We start from the raw sequence: 26,524 nt of genomic DNA on the forward strand, positions 1-26,524 counted from the left end.
AGCTTGGTTATTCTTATTGGGCACATAAAGTGACAGAATGGGAACATTGCAGAATGAGAAAGGTATCGGATGCACCTTAGGATAAGCCTGCTTTAACCCCATTTCCAGTGAAGAACTTCCCCCCCTTTCCTGCTAAAACGCACTAGTGACGCACCGTTGTAATCAGTCATCTGAAGAGAGAGAAAAAAAGATTTAACATTGTAATTGGTGATCTGAAACCTGATCACTGGTCCATCTGGCTATTCCTGATGCAACAGTACCTATTGGATCACATCTCACATTTTAGTAGGTGTGTATTTTTACACAAGAAAAATAACACATGATCAGTTCATGGTCATGGGGGAAATGTACAGTGTACCTGAATATCAGAAACGGGTTGGTGTGTGCGCACCAAAATCAAATCAAGTCGGAAATATCTGGCAGAATCAATAAGAACTTTTGAAACAAGACAAGGCGTGAACAGAATATGTTCCAATGGTGAATGCATCTGCTGGGACTTACTCCCTCCGTCCGGAAATACTTGTCATAGAAATGGATACAAATGGATGTATCAAAAACTAAAATACATCTAGATACATCCATTCCTCGGACAAGTATTTCCGGACGGAGGGAGTATATGGCAATTCTGCCTGGTGTGCCTATATGTGTGCAATGCTTGTCCCGCCATCTCCCCCCCCCCCCCCCCCCCCCCCCCCCCCCCCGCCAGCTGGACTCGGTACTCCGAAAACCTGCTATGCGTGACCACAATTGCCTCTATCATGGCACACAGGGGTCGCCTCATTTCCACTCTTTCAGTTTCAGTCCAGGCTGCATAATTTTGATGAATTATTTGTAGAGAATCCGTGATCGAGAAACTGTTGGGTGAGCACCATCACTTCAAGTTGCTGTGTACTCCCTCTGTTCCAAATTACTCGTCGCATCTAAAACTAAAATACATTTAAATACATCCATACCTACGACAAGTAATTCGGAACGGAGGGAGTATTTCCTATTTTTCCTCTTCACTCTCTCTAAAATGTTTCAGAAACCTATCTCAGCCTAATTTATCAACAGGGGAAGAAAAAATAAGTAAAAGATTGCACTATGGTAACAATAAGTACATTTTCGGTACAAGTAGTTGTCCAGAAATATATTGTGATTCTACTAGTTGGCATAATAGCAGAAGTTATTGCACATGGAATGAAGATCTACTCTAATAGCAACAGCACAAGGGTGTTGGCTTGCAACCATATTCAGAACATTTAATTCACTGTGGTATGGAATTGAAGGCGATCAGGTGCCTTCAGAACCTTATTCTGACTCCTAATGCTGTAATGCAGGAATTTATTCTGGATAATGATGGACCAAGTGGCCAAAATTTAAGTCCACAGAAACAGAAGCACCACCTGTCTTCGTCAGCGATGACAGCCAGCATATCACCACATCCTCATCTCGGTTCTCAGCCACTTGGGTAATTGGTTTGCACATCAATAGCAGGCACAATCACCAAGAATTAGCATATCACATCGAACAGAATGCTGAAGAACAGTTGAGATGGTGGTGATTTTTAATATAGCATCCATTGTAGTCTTAGGTGCTCATCTTGCGGTATAGTATATCACACACAACTCAACATTAAGCCATTAACAAGTCCAGACACACACAGTTTGTGCTCAAGTGCGTAAGTAGCAGAACAAACTTATGAGAGAGATGCTTCCCAGAAACAGCCCCCCTTTCTACTTCCTAGAATGGTTTCTTCTAAAGTTATTCATGGCAACATTGGAGGCACATGCATGAAAAGATTCACAGTATAGAAAGTTGGAAAATAAATAATCAGTTACAGGGTTTCAGCAAACAGTTACAAAGAAGACCTACAAACATTTCCTCCATGATAGCACAGAAATCAATAACATGGAACTCTTTTTGCGATGCATCTACAAAGGATACAGGAAAACCTCTAGCCAACTAGAATATAGCTAAGGAGATGCAGCATAGAGCCAGATATGGACGAGCACAGGGAAATCAGCAGCCACCTACTTACTGGATATTTCAAAAGCTTCCACGAACTAGCAGCTTAGCAATATGTCCTTTGGCCCCATCCTAGCACCATAGGAGTTAGTGACCCTGATAATTGCCACCAAACACACCAAAAAAGCTGCAAATCTGCTGCTGCTGCAAAAAAGGCTGGCAATATTGGCACATTCATATAATTGATCACAGTACCTCACTTGGAAGCAGAACACCTGGTCAAGTACGAGACATACGTCAGACCGCAGTAACAATGCAGTAAGAAGTTAATTAATTATGATACGACAAACTTGCTTGGATTGTCTTACGTTCACATCTACCCCACATCCCCCAATAAACTGTCTGAATAGAGTTCTACCTATTTATTCTAAAATATTGAAAATGTATTCATCAAAGACAAGGAACAAGTGCTTTCAAAATGATATAAAAGTAGTTCGAGCTCAGTCTCCTTTCTCCTAAGATAAGAAAGAAAATGATGGCCAGTAAACTATCACAAGAATACATTAGCACTTGAGTAAATTTGGTGCCACCAACGTTTCCATACAAACCATATGGAACAAAGTACAGATCATTCTTGATTTGGAATCCAGGTTGATTTGATTTGAAACAACTAAAACCATTCTGCTGAGAAAAACCTAAGCAAATTAGTGAAAGGGTCAAACATGTCAACAACAAAGCCTTTAGTCCCAAACAAGTTGGGGTACGCTAGAGCTGAAACCCATAAGATCTCGCAACCTACTCATGGTTCTGGCACATGGATAGCTAGCTTCCACGCACGCCTGTCCATGGCTAGTTCTTTGGTGATACTCCAGTCCTTCAGATCTCTCTTTACGGACTCCCTCCCATGTCAAGTTCGGGCTACCCTGACCTCTCTTGACATGAAAGGGTGAAACATGTTTCTGGTCTAGAAATGCACAGGCTAAAAGGCAATCACAAAAAAGAAAAGAAATGTTTACAGCATTTTGAATCAGCTTCAGAGTGCTTACAACCAGGCAACCAGCAGAAACTGATACATAGTGAGTTCCTTGCTGATATCTAATGCCCAACTAAAGCATAACACCTTAGCTCGGCTAAGTTTTACCGGTGTGTCAATGGTTGTCTCAGTCACAGCTATTGTAAATAGTAGAGTTCACTTGCACCAAAAGAGAGCACAAATGGCATGATTGCTAGCTGGAACATTTATCAGTTTAGGTTAATTCTAAATTGCACTCCACATAGCTCAGGCCTAAAAGAGTCATAAAGTCAAAAAGTCTTAACATCACGAAAAATGTCCTATACACTAGAAAGAGTAGAATCTGGATAGCTGCAGGTTATCCATGTAAGCGGCTAAACCCCTAACAGAAAACATGCGATCTGACTTCAGCTTAAGCTCATCAAGGACAAAGCTCAAAGTTAGGCCAAGCAGACAGTGGACTTTGGTGGTAGAATAACAGCCAGTTAGCCACACTACAAAAATATGATAAACAACAAAGGTGAGATCCTTTCAACAAATGAATCTAATGCGTTAATTCTTCAACCCATGTACTTTGTGCACTAGTGGGCACATTTAATATTACATTATGTTGCCTCGAATCATACCACTGAAATAGGTAATAGATTCTTCACTGCAGAAGATGTAACACTTTATTTCCGTCAAAACAATGTAATGAACATTTCAACAACATTTCATTTTTGGAATCATAGGCCTATGATAAGATACTGCGGAATGTCATGTGGTGGGCCTTGGAGAAACACAAAGTCCCAGCAAAGTACATTACCCTCATCAAGGACATGTACGATAATGTTGTGACAAGTGTTCGAACAAGTGATGTCGACACTGATGACTTCCCGATTAAGATAGGACTGCATCAGGGGTCAGCTTTGAGCCCTTATCTTTTTGCATTGGTGATGGATGAGGTCACAAGGGATATACAAGGAGATATCCCATGGTGTATGCTCTTTGCGGATGATGTGGTGCTAGTTGACGATAGTCGGGCGGGGGTAAATAGGAAGTTAGAGTTATGGAGACAAACCTTGGAATCGAAAGGGTTTAGGCTTAGTAGGACTAAAACCGAGTACATGATGTGCGGTTTCAGTACTACTAGGTGTGAGGAGGAGGAGGTTAGCCTTGATGGTCAGGTGGTACCTCGGAAGGACACCTTTCGGTATTTGGGGTCAATGCTGCAGGAGGATGGGGGTATTGATGAAGATGTGAACCATCGGATCAAAGCCGGATGGATGAAGTGGCGCCAAGCTTCTGGCATTCTCTGTGACAAGAGAGTGCCACAAAAGCTAAAAGGCAAGTTCTACAGGACGGCGGTTCGACCCGCAATGTTGTATGGCGCTGAGTGTTGGCCGACTAAAAGGCGACATGTTCAACAGTTAGGTGTGGCGGAGATGCGTATGTTGAGATGGATGTGTGGCCACACGAGGAAGGATCGAGTCCGGAATGATGATATACGAGATAGAGTTGGGGTAGCACCAATTGAAGAGAAGCTTGTCCAACATCGTCTGAGATGGTTTGGGCATATCCAGCGCAGGCCTCCAGAAGCTCCAGTACATAGCGGATGGCTAAAGCGTGCGGAGAATGTCAAGAGAGGGCGGGGTAGACCGAATTTGACATGGGAGGAGTCAGTTAAGAGAGACCTGAAGGATTGGGGTATCACCGAAGAGCTAGCTATGGACAGGGGTGCATAGAAGCTTGCTATCCATGTGCCAGAGCCATGAGTTGGTTGCGAGATCTTATGGGTTTCACCTCTAGCCTACCCCAACTTGCTTGGGACTAAAGGCTTTGTTGTTGTTGTTGTAATTACTCCCTCCGATCCATAGTATTAGTCGCAGCTTTAGTACAATTTTAGTATAAAGTTGTACTAAAGCTGCGATAAGTACTATGGATCGGAGGGAGTAGTTTTTTTCTTTGCGAGGAAAATCGCTTAGTTAACATGGTACAAGATCCATGGAACCAAGCTTGTTATCCCCAGGTATTTTAAGCTTTTATAGGCATGTACAATGGACCAAGATAAAGAGAAATAACAAAATTGTAACATTGTTCTTTACTGATTCAACTTCAAGTTTCCCATCCTAATCTGACTCAAAGACCCCTATTGCATCGAATACACAGTTAGTTCACACTTTGCACCTCATAACCACGTCCCGTTAATTTTTAGATACATAGACGACAAGACAAAGTAGATAACATCAATGAGTATTGATTATTGTATCAAGGCTGGAGCTCGTGAAACGGATTCCATTTCATCTTTCAGTGACTCCTAAGACCAAAATTAGACAGCGGAAATTTGTAAGAACAAGAAGGCATCACAACAAGAGAACCAAACAGGGATAATTGTGGATATCCACCTGCCACCAAAACTTCATAAAAAAATGCGACCTCAACTTCTCAAGAAGATTTACTACGAGTGGGGTAGATAGGTATAAGCATCAAGATTAATAAGTATTTTCTGCAGCATACTTTTCATATATAATTATGAAACAAAATTTGGTACAAAGAACGGACTGAGATTAGAGGGGAATAAAGAAGCAACTGAAGTTTGGTTTTGACAGGCCAATATAAACTGAAATTGAGGCAAAAGTATGCTTATACTGTAATTTGAAATCTATGCCTAGAAATGAAACAACATTAGTCCAACAAGGCAACACGAAGGAACTAGATGATACTAATGTGAATAGATTGTAAACTCTGGATCAAATATACTTATACCCAAAAGTGCAAATCTGGACCCTGCCAGCATAGTTTATTATCATGTGGCTGGAGTATGAAGTATGTTGACACCATCTAGTCCAAGGTCATTACACAAGTAACCCCAGCACGCTTTTATGGTTCCACCCTAGACATTATCCATTTTCCTGATGCATCAGCTTCCGATTTTCCCATGGGACAAGCACTGCTAAAAGCCTAACACATTAATTCCTCGTGTGGTCAGTTGGCCAATGGAAGGTGGTGGCTGCCATAGTTGCCACAGGGAAGAGACCATGAGTGTAATGCGTACAGTATTGACATTTGTGTAGTGCTTATGGTTATGATGCACAGACATGTCTGGTGTTCATTTGGTCAGAATACACAAACAGCATAGTAGTGCACACGGACGTACATTGGTACAGGTCCATAGCCAGTGGTCTCACAACTGTAAGTAACCTGCTAAAAGGGCTTGAAGTTCACTAATCAGATTGTGTAAAAACCAATCATTCAAAATGCAGATAAGTGTTATCATCAAACCCAAACTCTTCCATTTGCTCGTAGTCTGACCGCGGGCATACAGAAGATTCAGTAACCGTTTGTGATCTTCCACAATAACGAGTGATGGATGACCGACTGCGGAGAAATCCAACCTAAGGATATCGCTGCCGAGCCACATACGGAGTATTAACCTAGACCACCCAATCCCACCGCTAATTGACCAGAATTTCAGTTTCCAGCCCTCGTTGATTGCAGTTTTGTTCCCATACCTGGAGGAGCTATATCATACCTAGCGAGTGCAGCAACTTGGGATACTGGACTACTGGACCTCCGCCGGCCAGCGGCCACCCGCGCTGCGGATAAGGACGCCGCGACTGGAGCTTCTCGGCTTCGCCGGCGACCGCAATCTCCGCTCCGCTCAGGGCCAGACTCCGCTCGCCCATCTGCGCGCTCGTGTCGCTCTGCTCTAAACTCTTGTAGTGCGTTGAACCGAACCACCAACGGGACGGCGCGGTGCAGGCTCGTGGTAAAAGGGTAATTCAACCCGTAGCCGTCGACGGCGGACGGAGTGGCGCTGGTTGCTCCAGGGCCGGATTCGCAGCCCAGTCAGCTGTTTACACAGAGAACTGCCTTTTCTTACTTCCCCAGCTCTGTTTTGAGTTTTACCTAAAAAAGAAAGAGCTCCGTTTTGAGTTTGTGAGTGATTTATAGTACTCCCTCTGTATCAAAATATACACTATAATAGAAATGCAGACACTTATTTTGGATCGGAGGGAGTAGTATTACTATTTCTGCGGGAAAACTTTCAGTCTACTCATCAACTGTCAAGGTAGTACAAAGAACACTAGAAGTGAAAAAAAATATCCAGGGTATTACTACGATACTAGATATTCCCTCCATCACAAAATAAGTGTCTCAACTTTGCATTTTCGTGCCACTTATCATCAGTAATGTCGTCAGACTCAACAACCTGTCTTACTCCCAAAAAAAAAACTGTCAGTCAAACAGACTCGGCAACCTCTACCAGATGCACACGCTGTAGCATGTTAAGATGAAAGGAACAAGACCAGACCAAACACACGCAGGTTCGAAGATTAGCATGGACTATTCATAGATCAAGCAGATAGAACCCCATAAGCCAGGATTGACCGCTGCTACACAGGGTTTTTTCCACATTTATTTCATGGAGCCCAAGCTTGGAACGCAGTGAAAGAAGGTGTGCGCTGCTCCATCAACCAAGATTTAAACCTAGTTGCTTGGTGCGAAGGCCAGGAGAAATAAAATTCTCCCCCAGAAAAGTTGGGCCTATCCTCCTTTTCAGAATATAAAGTCATAGCCCAAAACAATTCGCAACCCGCTGATCTCCTGATAGCATGCGGTAGAACAGATGACGTACATATGTTTGGTCCGTCAGACCCATAACATCACATGGAAGAATGAAGCCCATTGATGCCGTGTTGGTCACAGAAAGGTCTCCAAAAATGTTACTGGCTACTACCCAGTTCACTTAGCCACCAAGAGGAATTCAGTGAATGCTAAAATTCAGCCTATTAAAGTTGGTATAGCGAGGCTGACCAAGCTGATTAGGGTCCACTCCAATCTCCATTTGCCAGAAAGGATGAGTGTTTAGTTTTGTTCAGCACAAGAATAGTGATTTTCCAACAAGAGATCTCCCGTCGCCAGCCAGCTTAGTTCAGAAATTTGCAGCTACGGCTCTTGGAGGGAATCCTTGATGAGCTGCTCCGTGAGAGCTTTAGGAAGCCCCATTACGCTATCAATTGTACCGACCTGCACAGATTGCCATGTTGAGATGCTGTTTGACTGTTTCATTTGTCTCAAACATGGAAATATATAGTCCAACCTAGAATGAGAACATGTCAGGATGTGACTCACAATGGCTTCCACGAGAGGTGAAGTCAGTGGATGCTCTACTAGAAGGCCTCCAGCAACGTAGAAGACATTGCCCTCCTCAATCTGAAATACACACAAGCGAAAAGTTTCAGTGGGTGTAACTCGATAATGAGAGGATATGGTTCGAAATTAACATCTTCATAAACCAGGCAGGAGCACCGCAGGACATGACAAAATTAATGCTTGTTTTTCGGACTTACCAAGCTCTCAACAACTTCATTGGGTATCTTGTGGAAATAAACCTGCACAGGGACAATTATAGGGGAAAGTGTGAGGCCAAAACTCTGCAACGCGGAACTCAAACTGATGGAAACATGGGATCATAACTGGATTATGCATATTCATTAGGATTCATTTGATATTTTGTGCCAATGAAACGTTAAACATTAGACTCACCAAGAGTTAATTATCTGATACATGCACCTAAAATCTCATAAGGATTCTGAACTAAACCATGATATGATAAATTAAAGTGCCAAATGTCAAATTAGTCTCAAAACTATAAGATGGGTTTCTGCTTTATGAAAGAGCACAAGAGCATCTGAACACTAAGGCTGAATTGATGTTAGCCCATCAATTTTTCAGAGAACGCTGATATGCATACAATCTTCTTCGTCCGATCCCTGTACGATGGTGCACATCAAACCATCCACACTCTGAAAAAAATCATGGCAAACCACTGGATCGGTTGTCGTACAGGAAGCGGACAAAAAAGTGTCATGTGCGCAGAGGTTCCATTTTTCAGAAGGCCGTGCTCAAGTTAGGCCACTGTTATTTATCAGTTTACTGGGACTGAAAGCTGAACCAGATTTTTAACATGAAGCTAGCATTACACCAGATCATGTTACTGTATAACTAATCTGAATCAAAGACCAAAATTCACTGATTAGGTCGGTCCTTCAAAAAATGTCAATAATTTTAAATCAATACTGATGTCTATGTGAACAAACGACTTTGGTACTCATTTCTCAATGGAACATCAGAAAAAAATTGGTAATTACTTCAGATTTATCCCATCCTTCCCTTCTAGTTCCGGTCTTCACATTTGTAACAAGCACAGATCCAATTGTCGCAGCATGGCTTTGGGAATATCCTGTGACCAGTATGTGGTTAAACGGACAAGTCAAATAAATGATCTTAAATAATTTGAGCTCATGCCCCGACACACAACAGTCGGTAAGACAAACCTTGGATGAATTTACGTGCCTCCTCTGGAGTGGTAGGTTTTTCTCGAATAACTCCATCATGAATCACAACCTCCAAAAGAAAACAAAATACCAGAACAAGGGGGAGAGTCAAATAAGCACTAAAATGTGTGCACACACATGGTACATGCACAAGCATGCGACAGAGTATAAACATTCACTATTTTTCGAAAAACTAAGTAAACATTCCACTATGAATGTTATCGAGACTCCATTTTTTGGATGTCATAATGTGCCCCACAAACACTTTTTCGTCTCAGCAATTTTAACAAAAGTAACTACAGTAGTAATGAGCAAAAAAAAACAGCTTCTAAATCAAAGATCCAAACATACTCCTGATTATAATTATCTATCTTTCAGACCCAAAGACCGAAACATGATTAAAACACATATAAAAATGACTAAGCAAATACCCAATTTGTGCCTCTTGGCTTGGACCCAGATATTATGCAACTCCTTTGGCCTAACTGCTATCCTAGTGTGTATGATATATGGATTATCTAGGGAGTAACTTATGCAGACACCAATTTATGCTTATTGATATGGATTATTGTCTGAGCACCCTCTCAACATTCAAGATGCAATGTTGAGATACAACAGACATGTTGCATATATGCCTAACTCCTAAACCAAACAGTGATCAAGAAAATATCTACTTTTAAACAGATTGGGCCATATTTCCAGGAAACACTAGAACCAAAACTGGTAAGGCAATAAATCTTGAAATACAGTGGTGACATAATCATGTAACTACAGTCAAATAATAATAACAGTTTCCAGGATCACTCCATCCAGATTCTAGAAAATCAGTGTAAAGTGACTAATATTCTGCTATATCCACATCACCACATGAAACTAAAATCGTAATTATAAGCAAAAATCACTCCACAAAAAGGATTGTTAGAGGGGATGTTGTAAGATGCATACTTGGTCAGCAGTGATCAATAAGGTAGTCTCTTGAGAGTCAACAATCTCTTTCATCATCCCATTGTTCCGCATCTTATCCAATATTGCATCTGCCTACACCATTGACATAGCATAGTAGCACACTTTAAAACCAAAGCAAAATCAGAACTACAACTGGCACAGTTTGACAAACTCTTATTTTTCTGATGAAAAGAAATATACAAATGAGGTCCTTTATTCCAAGAAAATAGCATTAATCCCTGTAAACGGGTAGTACTACCTCTGTCCCCAAATACATGGCATATAAATCCAGTGAAAAAGTAAATTATTTCCGAGTTTGACCAGATATATAGAAGAAAATATCAACAACTGCAATATTGAATGAATAGATTATGAAAATATATCTAATGCTGGATATATTGATGATGATTCGATATTGTTTATCTTAATATATTTGTATATACGTTTGGTCAAACTTAGAGATAATTGACATTTTGACTGAATTATATGCCATCTATTTGGGGACAGAGGTAGTAACATATATAGTACTACTAAAGACCATTGTCTTGACACACACACACACACACACACAAAGAAGACAAAACTGAACCTATAATGTGCCAGCTTGCTAAATATTCGTTCTATAACCATAAATAATAAACTCACTCACCCCCGCAAAGCAAACTCCACTCCTAGCGGAGAAATAATATGATTTTGCTCTCTTAAGAAAATACTTATGTGGCCCTTGCCCTAATTCCTAAACAAAACAGCTAGAACAAATCTACAAGGACAGCAGAACCTAGTTCTTGAATAAAAGAAAAGGGAAAGGAAATTACTTTCGCGTGAGCCAAGGCGACCACCAGCTCCTCTGGCTTCTCCTTCCTGATCTCCTTCTCGTCAATGTCCGCGCTCTAAAACCCAAGCGGAGAAAAATAAGAAAAGAAAGAAGACAAATCACAAGCAAGCTGCTAGAGTTAACCATCCCCAGAAGACGAGGGGGGAAATCACCTACAAGTAATTTGAACTGGTACCCCATCTCGGCCAGAATCTGGCGGCGCGACGCCGACGAGGAGCCGAGAATCAGCTGCATCGCCAACCAAAGCAAACGCACAAGCACAATCCAGGTTAGAAAAACGAGATTGGGGGTCTTTGGGGGGCCTGGAAAAAATCACTGGGTGCTTTGCTTACTCTGAGAGCAGAAGAGGCGGCCATTGTGTTTTCCTCCCTCTCTCTCCGATACCGAGGAAAGAGGAGCAGACCTTCCGTCTTTCTTGCCTTTAATCATCAGCAGCGTGCGCGATTTGTGTGCGCTTTATGATTCGTGCAGCTCAGTTTATTATCGTGGGGAAAGGGGACGCTCGCTGCGTCCAATAGGAGAGCGGGCACAGGGCGCTTCGTGCTGGCCCAGCCCATGTAGCAGCGGGCACTGTACTGTATTTCATTAAAAAAATAGCATCCACCCAAATCTCTTGAAAATAATATTTCTTTGTGATTCAACCGTGCAAATTGAAACTCATAGGGCTCAAATAGACATGGCAATTCAATCTTGTATTTTACGTGCATTTTAAGAATCATCCAATCAAAGAAGCCATCGTTTATAGAGAAATTCATGTAGGTTGCTGTTGGGGATGTTCCCTAGCACCAAGACCCGGCTAATGTCTTAACCCGGCCAGAGAGCCAAGAGGCTCCATGGGCCAGAGCCTTTGCCGGGGCATGGAGGAAACAAGAAGGCCCAAGGCCTGACAAGATATTCGCCAGGAGGCCGGCTCGTGAAGAGGCCTGGTGGGCCGGCTTACGAAGAAGACTCAGATGAAAGATTCCTTAACTTGGGAGGAAAGATGAATATAGAGTTAGACTAGGATCATTGTTGAGAGTACGATCTGAAATCTCATGTAAACCTAGGGACTCGGCCTATTATATAAAGGGGAGTTCCTAGGAACGAAAAGACTAAGTTGCAATCTCTCGAGAGCTAGGTTAGCGAATTCGCATCCTTGTAATCGAGATCTCCAGCAATATCAATCAAGCATGAAGTAGATCTTTACCTCCACAATGAGGGGCCGAACCTGGGTAAACTTGTGCCCCTCGTTCCCGACCAACCCCGTTCAAGCAACCACCTAGTTGTGATGGCCTCCAGACTTAGTCCTTTCACGAGGACATTTGCCGTGACAAAACCACGACAGTTGGCGCCCACCATGGGGCCTGCGCGTGGTGGTGTTGAGATCTTGGAGGGCGCTCTCCCAGGGATTGAGGGATATGTGATCGGTCGGATGACGAAGAGTCACCGAGGCAAGCTCTACATCGACGACTCGGGGTGGGCCCCCGAGGCCGACTCAATCAAGTACGTGTACTAGGTACCCTTCGACAAGATATATGTCTTCATCGGCGTAATCGGCGACTCTGGGCCTGAGCCGGATATCCGCTCCGACATCGTCGAGCTGGCTCGTCGCGCTAGACCCGGCCAGGCGCAAGCCGGACGGACTAGCACCTTTGTCGGCTTCATCCATGGTGTCGACCTTTAGGGCGGTTCCGTGCCCTGCGGCGACACGCTGTCAATTTGGACATAGAATCCTCGATTGGGGACATCGAGTCAATCCTTCTGCTCTTCGATGACAGGCTCGGAGATACTCCGACAATGAGATTGATCCAGAGTTTCCCGAGCCGCCTCGCCGCGCGGCTGTCTATATGTCAGGCAATGAAAACACCGTAGGGACCACGGCGGTTGGTGCTGTAACAGGGACTGGTACCTCGGCACCGGCTCTCGATGCATCCCGCTCTAGTCGAACACCGGCTCAAGCCTTGGCAGGACTGATACCACTTTGGGCACTCTCTTGGTAGCTCTAGTAACCACAGAAATTTTGGCCGAATGCAACACTGAGGTGGCAAAGCTTCGCGAGTAGATGACTAAAGTCCGGGAGGATATTGTTGGGAAACGTAGCATGGAAAACAAAAAACTTCTACGCACACGCAATGATCTATCCATGGAGATGCATAGCAACGAGGGGGAGAGTGTGTCTACGTACCCTCATAGACCGTAAGCGGAAGCGTTTATTCAACACGGTTGATGTAGTCGTACACCTTCCTGATCCGCCCGATCAAGTACCGAACGCACGACACCTCTGCGTTCTGCACACGTTCAGCTCGGTGTCGTCCTCGCCATCGTGATCCAGCAAGTGGGGCGAGGTAGTAGATGAGTTTCATCAGCATAACGGCGTGGTGACGGTGGTGGCGAAGCAAACGTGCAGGGCTTCATCTAAGCACTTAACAATCTAGAACGGAGGAGTAAACTAGAGGTGGAGGGGTGCCGACACATGACGTGGAATAAGTTGTATTGTGTGGCACCCCTCCCCACATATATATAGGTGTGGGAGGGGAGGAGGCAACCAGGGTGCCCCAATAGGTGTGGTGGCTGCCCTAGGGTTCCTCCCTTTGGTGCGCCCCCCTGCCAAATAATGGCACAAAGGGGGAAGGAAAGGGGGGAGACGCCCCCTTCTTTCCTTCTTCCCTTCTCCGGGATATGGTAAGAGGGGGTGGCGCCCCTCCTTTACCATGTATTAGGTGCGGCAGCCTCGAGGGGGTGCACTAGCCCATGTGGGCTAGTGTGTTCCCCTCTACATGGCCCAAAAAGGCCCAATACACTCCCGGTGCCTCCGAAACCCCTTCAAGTATTTCGATAACTTTTCAGTGCATTTCGAAACCATTCCGGAGACCAAATAGCATCATCCTATATATCAATCTTTACCTTCGGACCATTTCCGAGCTCCTCGTCATGTCTGTGATCTCATCCGGGCGTAACAGCCTGGATTTTGGCCCTTTTCTTTTTCTTTTTGATTTATTGGTTTTTGCTCTGTTTTTCTTTTTGGAGTGGTTCTGTGGCATTGTCACATGGGAAATCATCTTCATTTCCCCTCCCAAGTGGCTCATCATCCTAAAAACCTTGCCAAGACCATGTCACTCCACTGCTTGGCCAAACCCTAATTTCTTTTCTAGAGAAAATTCCTTTTTCTATTAAAGGAATAACCCTATCTGCCCTAGGTTGTGAAGCAACCTATATTTCTGTCCATCCAAAAATCCCCAAATAATTCTTATAAATTTTTTGGGTCATATCTTCCTCAAATATGGAAAAATAATTCATTGGCCATATTTTCCATCATGCTCAATAAATTCATTTCCTATTCTGTCCTAAATGGCAAATTGTGAAGCAAGTGCTATTTATATTTTCCCATTTGCCCCCAAACTTTTTGGGAATGATATATCATCCAAATAATTGCCATGTGCCAAAATTAAACTTTATTTGCCTAGCCAAACTTCCTCAGTGAGTTTTCAAAAGTTCCTGTCTGAGAGAAGCCTTTGTGAAGGAAGTGCTAGCTAGGGTTATCCAAATGAGTTGAAATTTTGCACACTCCTTCATGTGCTCATATTGTCCTACTCTTACAAATATCAGCTCCATCCCTTGATCTATGTGAGCACAACATCAAATCTTTGATTCTATCAACATTTTCAGGTTGTGAAGCAATTATATTTTATCTTGCTTCATTTTGCCTGAAAATTTACCAGAGCATTCTCCTGCCCAACTAGCTTATCTCCACCAAATTTGGAACCATTTCACATAGCCAATATTTCTCTAGAATTCTTGCAAGTTTCTGGTCAGCAAGGATATTTGTGAAGCAAGTACCATTTTGGTGAATCAAATTGGTATGAAATTTTTACAGCACCTTTATCTGGCCAAATCACTAAGCCCTACCAAGTTTTACCTCAAGTGGTTACTCCATGTGAGTGCATCATCCAAATCTTGATTCTGGACCCACAATGTGAGTTACAAAGCAACTATATTAGTTTGAGATCCATTATGCCCCAAAACCTCCAGGATCATAGTCCTTCCATAGATAATCACCCCAGACAAACTCTTTGGCGCAAGTAAAATCCCTGTTGCTCAGCAGTTCTCACCCAAGTTTACCGCAGTAAACTTCAGAGGGTGGTTACCTTTTAACCATAGCAGTTTTAACCAAACTACCACCGTAGTTGAGACCTACCCTGGATGAACTACGCACTAGACAACATGTCCAAGCCCCTATCCCCCACTACAAGCCAGTGCACGCGGTGACCGCGTTAATGGCACGCCTGTGCGCGCGCTCTGCTACCGTTGGCCGCGCCCAGGGTGGATTCTTGCTCGGGCCCCTCCTTTGCTCGGTGTCTCAGCGAGCACGAGCATGTCTAATAGATTTACCGTGTCGTCATCGTCCTCCTGGACCTCTCTCCCTCTTAGTAAAACCCCTCACCGACGCTCGCCGCCGAACGCCCACGAGAGCACAATGGTGGTTTGGCTCTGTTTGTCGCCGTCGTCATCCCCCCGTGCTTCCTTGGCCGCCTCTGCTCCGTGAGAACCTCCACTGTGCCTCCCTCATTGCCTGCCTCCGAGCTCATGCGCGTGGGCACGCGTCCGCGGCGACGACAGCGCGACACACCCCTCCCCTGCCTATATATAGACCACCTCGCGGCCTCCCGAGCTCTCCATCACCTCTCCCTCACTCCCAGCAACCTCCCTAACCACTCCAATCGCTCCCGGAGCCTCTCCTCGTCTCCCATGGCCACCACAGCCGCCGTCGAGCTCCGCTCAAATCGGAGCAGCCCCGGGCTCCTCCCCTCCTCCTTCCACCTATAGAGGCCCCCATCCACACCCTAGATCCACCCCAACACTCCCAGTCCTCCTCTGGTAGCCTCTTGCCAGGAGTTCTCCGATGGCCGAAGCCCCTGTCCGCCGGCGCGAAGCTCGTGCGTCTCGGGTCCTCCCACCGGCCGTGGATAGGATCTTTGGATGCGCCATTGAGCGCTGAATCCATCCATAGCCGGAGCTCACCGTAGATGCCCCGTAGCGCCGGCAATCGCCGTCAGGGCGTGCCTCTCCCCTCGGACAGGGCTCCCCGAGCGGGAGGTTGAAAACAGTCAGGCCGGCAGGCCCCTCCCCGCGGACCCCACCTGTCAGTGCCTCAAGCCCGGCCCCGCCATCCACGTCAGATAAGTGGAAACGCAGTTCACCGAAATACGTTTCCGTTTAGCGAAAGCGTATTTCTGTCTTAGTTCGGTGGCAAATACGTTTTCTTTATGAGAGCGTATTCTCATTTAACTACGGCTAGAAATACGTTTTCTCTGCTGTGAAAGCGTATTTTTCTGAGAATGCGTTTTCTATTTTTCAGCTCAGGGGCCTGTTTGTAGAGTTATTTTTACAGATTGGTCCCTAAACTTCGTCGGGCTATAACTTTTCGCTCGCAACTCCGTTTGAGGTGAATCCAAAGCCCACGGCTTCATTTCGTTGAGCCCGTTATGTTGGTCACCTTTTCACCATGTTTTTACATTCTGAAAATGACCATTTTGCCCCTGCCCTTATTCAGCCCCTCCGAGAGAGAACGTTTTCCGGCAATTCTTTCCGCGGCTTCACCGCACTTCTTCTCGGTGATTTCTTCCACCCCGGGCAAGCCACACCCTTCATTTGCATGATTGCAATGCAGTGACATGGTTTATTTATTTGAACTTGTTTAAAATAGTGCATTAGCTATGTATGATCTGTTCATGGCATTTCTCAGAGTATTGTTTTGATGTTGATGTTGCCATGATATTGCTTGGAGTTCTAGGACTTATATTTTGATGATTTTGTATATGACATGTTGCCTTTGGATTCCTAGTGGCTAGTATGATTATTGTCATGATGGTATCTGTTATTACCTTGGAGCATTACTTTGGATATCATGTTGCCTTTGAATTATTAGTGGCTAGTGTTATTTTCATCATGGTGCTAGATGATATTATGTTTTGGAGTATGATGTTGGAGATGATGCTTGCATGTGGATCATAGTTGGATAGTTAGTTCTTGATATTTGAGTAGTAGTCCTATCATTCTTGGATTCATCATGATAGTAATGTTAGACTGTCCTCGGAGTATGTTGATATGACGATATTAAGCTTTGGATTAATTGTTGGATAGTGCCATGACTTGGATTATAGGTTGATAGATGATATCAGAGTATCAGTCATTACTATTATATTTTGGGGATAAATCCCGTCATTAAGTTGGTCAGGTGCCACTGAACCGGGCTTTTCCAGTGCAACCACTGTTGGGGAACGTAGTAATTTCAAAAATTTCCTACGCACACGCAAGATCATGGTGATGCATAGCAATGAGAGGGGAGAGTGTTGTCCACGTACCCTCGTAGACCAAAAGTGGAAGCGTTAGCACAACACGGTTGATGTAGTCGTACGTCTTCATGATCCGACCGATCAAGTACCAAATGCACGGCACCTCCGAGTTCTACACACATTCAACTCGATGACGTCCCTCGAACTCCGATCCAGCCGAGTGTTGAGGGAGAGTTTCGTCAGCACGACGGCGTGGTGACGATGATGATGTTCTACCGACGCAGGGCTTCGCCTAAGAACCAGTACGATATGATCGAGGTGGATTATGGTGGAGGGGGCACCACACACAGCTAAGAGATCAAGAGATCAATTGTTGTGTCTATGGGGTGCCCCTGCCCCCGTATATAAAGGAGCAAGGGGGAGGCGGCCAGCCTAGGAGGAGGGCGCACCAAGGGGGGAGTCCTACTCCCACCGGGAGTAGGACTCCTCCTTCCCTTGTTGGAGTAGGAGAGAAGGAAAGAGGGGGAGAGGAACAAGGAAAAGGGGGCTGCACCCCTTGTCCAATTCGGACCAGAGGGGGGGCGCGCGCCTCCTTCCTTTTGGCCTTTCTCCTCTTTTCCCGTATGGCCCAATAAGGCCCATATACTCCCCGGCGAATTCCCGTAACTCTCCGGTACTCCGAAAAATACCCGAATCACTCGGAACCTTTCCGATGTCCGAATATAGTCGTCCAATATATCGATCTTTACGTCTCGACCATTTCGAGACTCCTCGTCATGTCCCCGATCTCATCCGGGACTCCGAACTCCTTCGGTACATCAAAACTCATAAACTCATAATATAACTGTCATCGAAACCTTAAGCGTGCGGATCCTACGGGTTCGAGAACAATGTAGACATGACTGAGACACGTCTCCGGTCAATAACCAATAGCGGTACCTGGATGCTCATATTGGCTTCCACTTATTCTACGAAGATCTTTATCGGTCAAACCGCATAACAACATACGTTGTTCCCTTTGTCATCGGTATGTTACTTGCCCGAGATTCGATCGTCGGTATCTCAATACCTAGTTCAATCTCGTTACCGGCAAGTCTCTTTACTCGTTCTGTAATACATCATCTCGCAACTAACTCATTAGTTGCAATGCTTGCAAGGCTTTAGGTGATGTGCATTACCAAGAGGGCCCAGAGATACCTCTCCGACAATCGGAGTGACAAATCCTAATCTCAAAATACGCCAACCCAACAAGTACCTTCGGAGACACCTGTAGAGCACCTTTATAATCACCCAGTTACGTTGTGAAGTTTGGTAGCACACAAAGTGTTCCTCTGGTAAACGGGAGTTGCATAATCTCATAGTCATAGGAACATGTATAAGTCATGAAGAAAGCAATAGCAACAAACTAAATGATCAAGTGCTATGCTAACGGAATGGGTCAAGTCAATCACATCATTCTCCTAATGATGTGATCCCGTTAATCAAATGACAACTCATGTCTATGGCTAGGAAACTTAACCATCTTTGATTCAACGAGCTAGTCAAGTAGAGGCATACTAGTGACACACCGTTTGTCTATGTATTCACACATGTATTATGTTTCCGGTTAATACAATTCTAGCATGAATAATAAATATTTATCATGATATAAGGAAATAAATAATAACTTTATTATTGCCTCTAGGGCATATTTCCTTCAGTCTCCCACTTGCACTAGAGTCAATAATCTAGTTCACATCGCCATGTGATTTAACACCAATAGTTCACATCACCATGTGATTAACACTCATAGTTCACATCGTCATGTGACCAACACCCAAAGGGTTTACTAGAGTTAATAATCTAGTTCACATCGCTATGTGATTAACACCCAAAGAGTACTAAGGTGTGATCATGTTTTGCTTGTGAGAGAAGTTCAGTCAACGGGTCTGCCACATTCAGATCCGTAAGTATTTTGCAAATTTCTATGTCAACAATGCTCTGCATGGAGATACTCTAGCTAATTGCTCCCACTTTCAATATGTATCCAGATTGAGATTTAGAGTCATCTGGATCAGTGTCAAAACTTGCATTGACGTAACCCTTTACGACGAACCTTTTGTCACCTCCATAATCGAGAAACATATCCTTATTCCACTAAGGATAATTTTGACCAATGTCCAGTGATATACTCCTAGATCACTATTGTACTCCCTTGCCAAACTCAGGGCAGGGTATACAATAGGTCTGGTACACAGCATGTCATACTTTATAGAACCTATGGCTAAGGCTAGGGAATGGCTTTCATTCTCTCTCTATCTTCTGCCGTGGTCGGGTTTTGAGTCTTACTCAACTTCACACCTTGTAACACAGGCAAGAACTTCTTCTTTGACTGTTCCATTTTGAACTACTTCAAAATCTTATCAAGGTATGTACTCATTGAAAAACTTATCAAGCATCTTGATCTATCTCTATAGATCTTGATGCTCAATATGTAAGCAGCTTCACCGAGGTCTTTCTTTGAAAAACTCCTTTCAAATATTCCTTTATGCTTTGCAGAATAATTCTACATTATCTCCGATCAACAATATGTCATTCACATATACTTATCAGAAATGTTGTAGTGCTCCCACTCACTTTCTTGTAAATACAGGCTTCACCGCAAGTCTGTATAAAACTATATGCTTTGATCAACTTATCAAAGCGTATATTCCAACTCCGAGATGCTTGCACCAGTCCGTAGATGGATCGCTGGAGCTTGCATATTTTGTTAGCACCTTTAGGATTGACAAAACCTTCTGGTTGCATCATATACAACTCTTATTTAATAAATCCATGAAGGAATGTAGTTTTGTTTATCCATTTTCCAGATTTCATAAAATGTGGCAATTGCTAACATGATTCAGACAGACTTAAGCATAGATACGAGTGAGAAACTCTCATCGTAGTCAACACCTTGAACTTGTCGAAAACCTTTTTGCGACAATTCTAGCTTTGTAGATGGTAACACTACTATCAGCGTCTGTCTTCCTCTTGAAGATCCATTTAATCTCAATGGCTCGCCGATCATTGGGCAAGTCAATCAAAGCCCATACTTTGCTCTCATACATGGATCTCATCTCAGGTTTCATGGCCTCAAGCCATTTCGCGGAATCTGGGCTCATCATCGCTTCCTCATAGTTCATAGGTTCGTCATGGTCAAGTAACATGATCTCCAGAACAGGATTACCGTACCACTTTGGTGCGGATCTCACTCTCGTTTACATACGAGGTTCGCTAGTAACTTGATCTGAAGTTACATGATCATCATCATTAGCTTCCTCACTAATTGGTGTAGTAGTCACAGGAACAGATTTCTGTGATGAACTACTTTCCAATAAGGGAGCAGGTACACTTACCTCATCAAGTTCTACTTTCCTCCCACTCACTTCTTTCAAGAGAAACTCCTTCTCTAGAAAGGATCCATTCTCAGCAATGAATATTTTGCCTTCGGATCTATGATAGAAGGTGTACTCAACATTTTCTTTTGGGTATCCTATGAAGATTTACTTCTCCGATTTGGGTTCGAGCTTATCATGTTGAAACTTTTTCACATAAACATCGCAGTCCCAAACTTTAAGAAATGACAGCTTAGGTTTCTCGCCAAACCACAGTTCATACGGTGTCGTCTCAACGGATTTAGATGGTGCCCTATTTAACATGAATGTAGCTGTCTCTAATGCATAACCCCAAAACGATAGTGGTAATCGGTAAGAGACATCATAGATCGCACCATATCTAATAAAGCACGGTTACGACGTTCGGACACACCATTACACTGTGGTGTTCCAGGTGGCGTGAGTAGTGAAACTATTTCACATTGTTTTAACTAAAGGCCAAACTCGTAACTCAAATATTTTACTTCTGCGATCATATCGTAGAAACTTTTATTTTGTTACGATGATTCTCCACTTCACTCTAAAATTCTTTGAACATTTCAAATGTTTCAGACTTGTGTTTCATCAAGTAGATATACTCATATTTGCTCAAATCATCTGTGAAGATCAGAAAATAATGATACCTGCCGTGAGCTTCAATATTCATCGGACCACATACATCAGTATGCATGATTTCCAACAAATCTGTTGCTTGCTACATTGTTCCGGAGAACGGAGTCTTAGTCATCTTGCCCATGAGGCATGGTTTGCAAGCATCAACTGATTCATAATCAAGTGATTCCAAAAGCCCATCAACATGGATTTTCTTCATGCGCTTTACACCAATATGACCTAAACGGCAGTGCCACAAATAAGTTGCACTATCATTATTAACTTTGCATCTTTTGTCTTCAATATTTTAAAAATGTGTATCACCACGATCGAGATCCAACAAACCATTTTCATTGGGTGTATGACCATAGAAGGTTTTATTCATGTAAATAGAACAACAATTATTCTCTAACTTACATGAATAACCGTATTGCAATAAACATGATCCAATCATATTCATGCTCAACGCAAACACTAAATAACATTTCTTTTAGGTTTAACACTAATCCCGAAAGTATAGGGAGTGTGCGATGATGATCATATCAATCTTGGAACCATTTCCAATACACATCGTCACTTCACCCTTCACTAGTCTTTGTTTATTCTGCAACTCCTGTTTCGAGTTACTACTCTTAGCAACTGAACCAGTATCAAATACCGAGGGGTTGCTATGAACACTAGTAAAGTACACATCAATAACATGTATATCAAATATACCTATGTTTACTTTGCCATCCTTCTTATCCGCCAATTACTTGGGGTAGTTCCGCTTCAAGTGACCAGTCCCTTTGCAGTAGAAGCACTTAGTCTTAGGCTTAGGACCAGACTTGGGCTTCTTCACTTGAGCAACAACTTGCTTGCCGTTCTTCTTGAAGTTCCCCTTCTTCCCTTTGCCCTTTTCTTGAAACCAGTGGTCTTGTCTACCATCAATACTTGATGCTCTTTCTTGATTTATACCTTCACCGATTTCATCATCATGAAAAGCTCAGGAATTGTTTTGATCATCCCTTGCATACTATAGTTCATCATGAAGTTCTACTAACTTGGTGATGGTGACTAGAGAATTCTGTCGATCACTATTTTATCTGGAAGATTAACTCCCACTTGATTCAAGCGATTGTAGTACCCAGACAATCTGAACACATGCTCACTGCTTGAGCTATTCTCCTCCATCTTTTAGCTATAGAACTTGTTGGAGACTTCATATCTCTCAACTCGGGTATTTGCTTGAAATATTAACTTCAACTCTTGGAACATCCATATGATCCATGACGTTCAAAACGTCTTTGAAGCCCCGATTCTAAGCTGTTAAGCATGGTGCACTAAACTATCAAGTAGTCATCATATTGAGCTAGCCAAACGTTCATAACATGTGCATCTACTCCTGCAATAGGTCAGTCCCCTAGCGGTGCATTAAGGATATAATTCTTCTGTGCAGCAATGAGGATAATCCTTAGATCACAGATCCAATCCGCATCATTGCTACTAACATCTTTCAACTTAATTTTCTCTAGGAACATATCAAAAATAAAACAGGGGATCTAAACGCGAGCTATTGATCTACAACATAGATATGCTAATACTACCAGGACTAAGTTCATGATAAATTAAAGTTCAATTAATCATATTACTTAAGAACTCCCACTTAGATAGACATCCCTCTAATCCTCTAAGTGATCACGTGATCCATATCAACTAAACCATGTCCGATCATCACGTGAGATGGAGTAGTTTCAATGGTGAACATCACTATGTTGATCATATCTACTATATGATTCACGCTCGACCTTTCGGTCTCCGTGTTTCGAGGCCATATCTGTTATATGCTAGGCTCGTCAAGTTTAACCTGAGTATTCCGCGTGTGCAACTGTTTTGCACCCGTTGTATTTGAACGTAGAGCCTATCACACCCGATCATCACGTGGTGTCTCAGCACGAAGAACTTTTGCAACGGTGCATACTTAGGGAGAACACTTGTACCTTGATAATTAGTGAGAGATCATCTTATGAAGCTACCATCGAACTAAGCAAAATAAGATGTATAAAAGATAAACATCACATGCAATCAAAATATGTGACATGATATGGCCATCATCATCGTGTGCCTTTGATCTCCATCTCCAAAGTATCATCATGATTTCCATCGTCACCGGCATGACACCATGATCTCCATCATCTTGATCTATATCAATGTGTCGTCACATGGTTGTCTCACCAACAATTGCTCTTGCAACTATTGCTATCGCATAGCGATACAATAAAGAAATTATTTGGCGCTTGCATCTTATGCAATAGAGAGATAACCATAAGGCTTTTGACAGTTGCCGATAACTTCAACAAAACATGATCATCTCATACAAAAACTTATATCTCATCACGTCTTGACCATATCACATCACAACATGCCCTGCAAAAACAAGTTAGACGTCCTCTACTTTGTTGTTGCAAGTTTTACGTGGCTGCTACGGGCCGAGCAAGAACCGTTCTTACCTACGCATCAAAACCACAACGATAGTTTGTTAAGTTGGTGCCGTTTTAACCTTCTCAAGGACCGGGCGTAGCCACACTCGGTTCAACTAAAGTTGGAGAAACTGACACCCGCTAGTCACCTGTGTGCATAGCACGGCGGTAAAACCAGTCTCGCGTAAGCGTACGCGTAATGTCGGTCCGGGCCGCTTCATCCAACAATACCGCCGAACCAAAGTATGACATGCTTAGTAAGCAGTATAGCTTATATCGCCCACAACTCACTTGTGTTCTACTCGTGCATATTACATCAACGCATAAAACCTAGGCTCTGATGCCACTGTTGGGGAACATAGTAATTTCAAAATTTTCCTACGCACAAGCAAGATCATGGTGATGCATAGCAACGAGAGGGGAGAGTGTTGTCCACGTACCCTCATAGACCTAAAGCGGAAGCGTTAGCACAATGCGGTTGATATAGTTGTACGTCTTCACGATCCGACCGATCAAGTACCGAACGCACGGCACCTCCAAGTTCTGCACACGTTCAACTCGATGACGTCCCTCGAACTCCGATCCAGCCGAGTGTTGAGGGAGAGTTTCATCAGCACGACGGCGTGGTGACGATGATGATGTTCTACTGACGCAGGGCTTCGCCTAAGAACCGGTACGATATGATCGAGGTGGATTATGGTGGAGGGGGGCACCATACACGGCTAAGAGATCAAGAGATCAATTGTTGTATCTATGGGGTGCCCCTGCCCCCGTATATAAAGGAGCAAGGGGGAGGCGGCCAGCCTAGGAGGAGGGTGCACCAAGGGGGGAGTCCTACTCCCACCGGGAGTAGGACTCCTCCTTCCCTTGTTGGAGTAGGAGAGAAGGAAAGAGGGGGAGAGGAACAAGGAAAAGGGGGCTGCACCCCTTGTCCAATTCGGACCAGAGGGGGGGCGCGCGCCTCCTTCCTTTTGGCCTTTCTCCTCTATTCCCGTATGGCCCAATAAGGCCCATATACTCCCCGGCGAATTCCCGTAACTCTCCGGTACTCCAAAAAATACCCGAATCACTCGGAACCTTTCCGATGTCCGAATATAGTCGTCCAATATATCGATCTTTACGTCTCGACCATTTCGAGACTCCTTGTCATGTCCCCGATCTCATCCGGGACTCCGAACTCCTTTGGTACATCAAAACTCATAAACTCATAATATAACTGTCATCTAAACCTTAAGCGTGCGGACCCTACGGGTTCGAAAATAATGTAGACATGACCGAGACACGTCTCCGGTCAATAACCAATAGCGGAACCTGGATGCTCATATTGGCTTCCACATATTCTACGAAGATCTTTATCGGTCAAACCGCATAACAACATACATTGTTCCCTTTGTCATCAGTATGTTACTTGCCCAAGATTCGATCATCGGTATCTCAATACCTAGTTCAATCTCGTTACTGGCAAGTCTCTTTACTCGTTCCGTAATACATCATCTTGCAACTAACTCATTAGTTGCAATGCTTGCAAGGCTTTAGGTGATGTGCATTACCGAGAGGGCCCAGAGATACCTCTCCGACAATCGAAGTGACAAATCCTAATCTCGAAATACGCCAACCCAACAAGTACCTTCGGAGACACCTGTAGAGCACCTTTATAATCACCCAGTTATGTTGTGACATTTGGTAGCACACGAAGTGTGCCTCTAGTAAACGGGAGTTGCATAATCTCATAGTCATAGGAACATGTATAAGTCATGAAGAAAGCAATAGCAACAAACTAAACGATCAAGTGCTATGCTAACGGAATGGGTCAAGTCAATCACATCATTCTCCTAATGATGTGATCCCATTAATCAAATGACAACTCATGTCTATGGCTAGGAAACTTAACCATCTTTGATTCAACGAGCTAGTCAAGTAGAGGCATACTAGTGACATACTATTTGTCTATGTATTCACACATGTATTATGTTTCCAGTTAATACAATTCTAGCATGAATAATAAACATTTATCATGATATAAGGAAATAAATAATAACTTTATTATTGCCTCTAGGGCATATTTCCTTCAACCACATTTGCCTTTATGGGAAGGCCCTAATGCGGTCTATTGTTGTGCCTCTCGCCGGTGCCTCCAATGAGGGAAGGTTATGGGCGTGCGGTACCCTGGCCCGGTAAGCAGACATAATCTTGTGTGCCCGTTGTTGTTGTTGTTGTTGTTGTTATGTGCACGGTCCCTGTGAGGGACGTTTTGGCCACGACGGTGGTCGTTGTGTCTTTGGTAGACACGGGGCCACCCAGGACTAGCCCAGTTGGGAGTGGGTCGGAGTGGCCGGGAGAGTGTCATGGCAGTAGATTGGTTTTGTCAGAACGCCGTTGGTCCACCCGAATGGGAGTGCGAGGCCATGGGTTCCGTGGTGTGGGTAAAGTGCGCTACCTCTGCAGAGAGTGTGTATTTAAATCTATCAATAGTCGCGTCCTCGGTCATGGGCATGGGTTCGTACTAGGTCACACCGTTCGATCAACACTCACATGACGGAATGACTTATATGTGATTTATATGTTGATATGTTGAGCAGTATAGATTGGCAGGATGTTGATGATGATGTTGGAGACCCAGTGTTGGTCGTGGTAGTGATCGCCGGAAAGATCACCGTTTGAGACCAAGCATTGGTCATGGTTGTGATCGCCAGAATGATCACCGTTTGGTTTTGATCACGAGGTGAT

At 43.7% G+C, this 26,524-nt stretch overlaps 1 protein-coding gene across 1 annotated transcript; it reads right to left on the bottom strand.

Moving 5' to 3' along the window:
• Nucleotides 1-1,773: 1,773 nt before the first annotated feature.
• LOC123085094 (7-methyl-GTP pyrophosphatase) lies at nt 1,774-11,526 on the bottom strand. The gene is made up of 10 exons (XM_044506677.1): nt 11,392-11,526; nt 11,216-11,287; nt 11,040-11,114; nt 10,225-10,317; nt 9,280-9,349; nt 9,094-9,185; nt 8,293-8,334; nt 8,075-8,155; nt 6,471-7,969; nt 1,774-2,222 (listed from the first exon to the last, which is right to left on the bottom strand). Exons 1-9 carry the CDS (start codon nt 11,413-11,415, stop codon nt 7,889-7,891), a joined length of 630 nt encoding a protein of 209 aa, XP_044362612.1. The 5' UTR covers nt 11,416-11,526; the 3' UTR covers nt 1,774-2,222; nt 6,471-7,888.
• Nucleotides 11,527-26,524: the final 14,998 nt, after the last annotated feature.

The sequence above is a fragment of the Triticum aestivum genome, chromosome 4A (genome assembly GCF_018294505.1).
Source record: "Triticum aestivum cultivar Chinese Spring chromosome 4A, IWGSC CS RefSeq v2.1, whole genome shotgun sequence".
In the NCBI taxonomy this organism is placed as follows: domain Eukaryota; kingdom Viridiplantae; phylum Streptophyta; class Magnoliopsida; order Poales; family Poaceae; genus Triticum; species Triticum aestivum.

Excerpts from the sequence above, each read along its gene's own strand:
- LOC123085094 (XM_044506677.1), bottom strand. The coding sequence starts at position 11,415 with ATGGCCGCCTCTTCTGCTCTCAGA. Across the intron at positions 11,115-11,215 it reads GGTACCAGTTCAAATTACTT|AGCGCGGACATTGACGAGAA; the intron begins GTAGGTGATTTC and ends CTTGGGTTTTAG. Across the intron at positions 10,318-11,039 it reads TCGCCTTGGCTCACGCGAAA|GCAGATGCAATATTGGATAA; the intron begins GTAATTTCCTTT and ends TCAATGGTGTAG.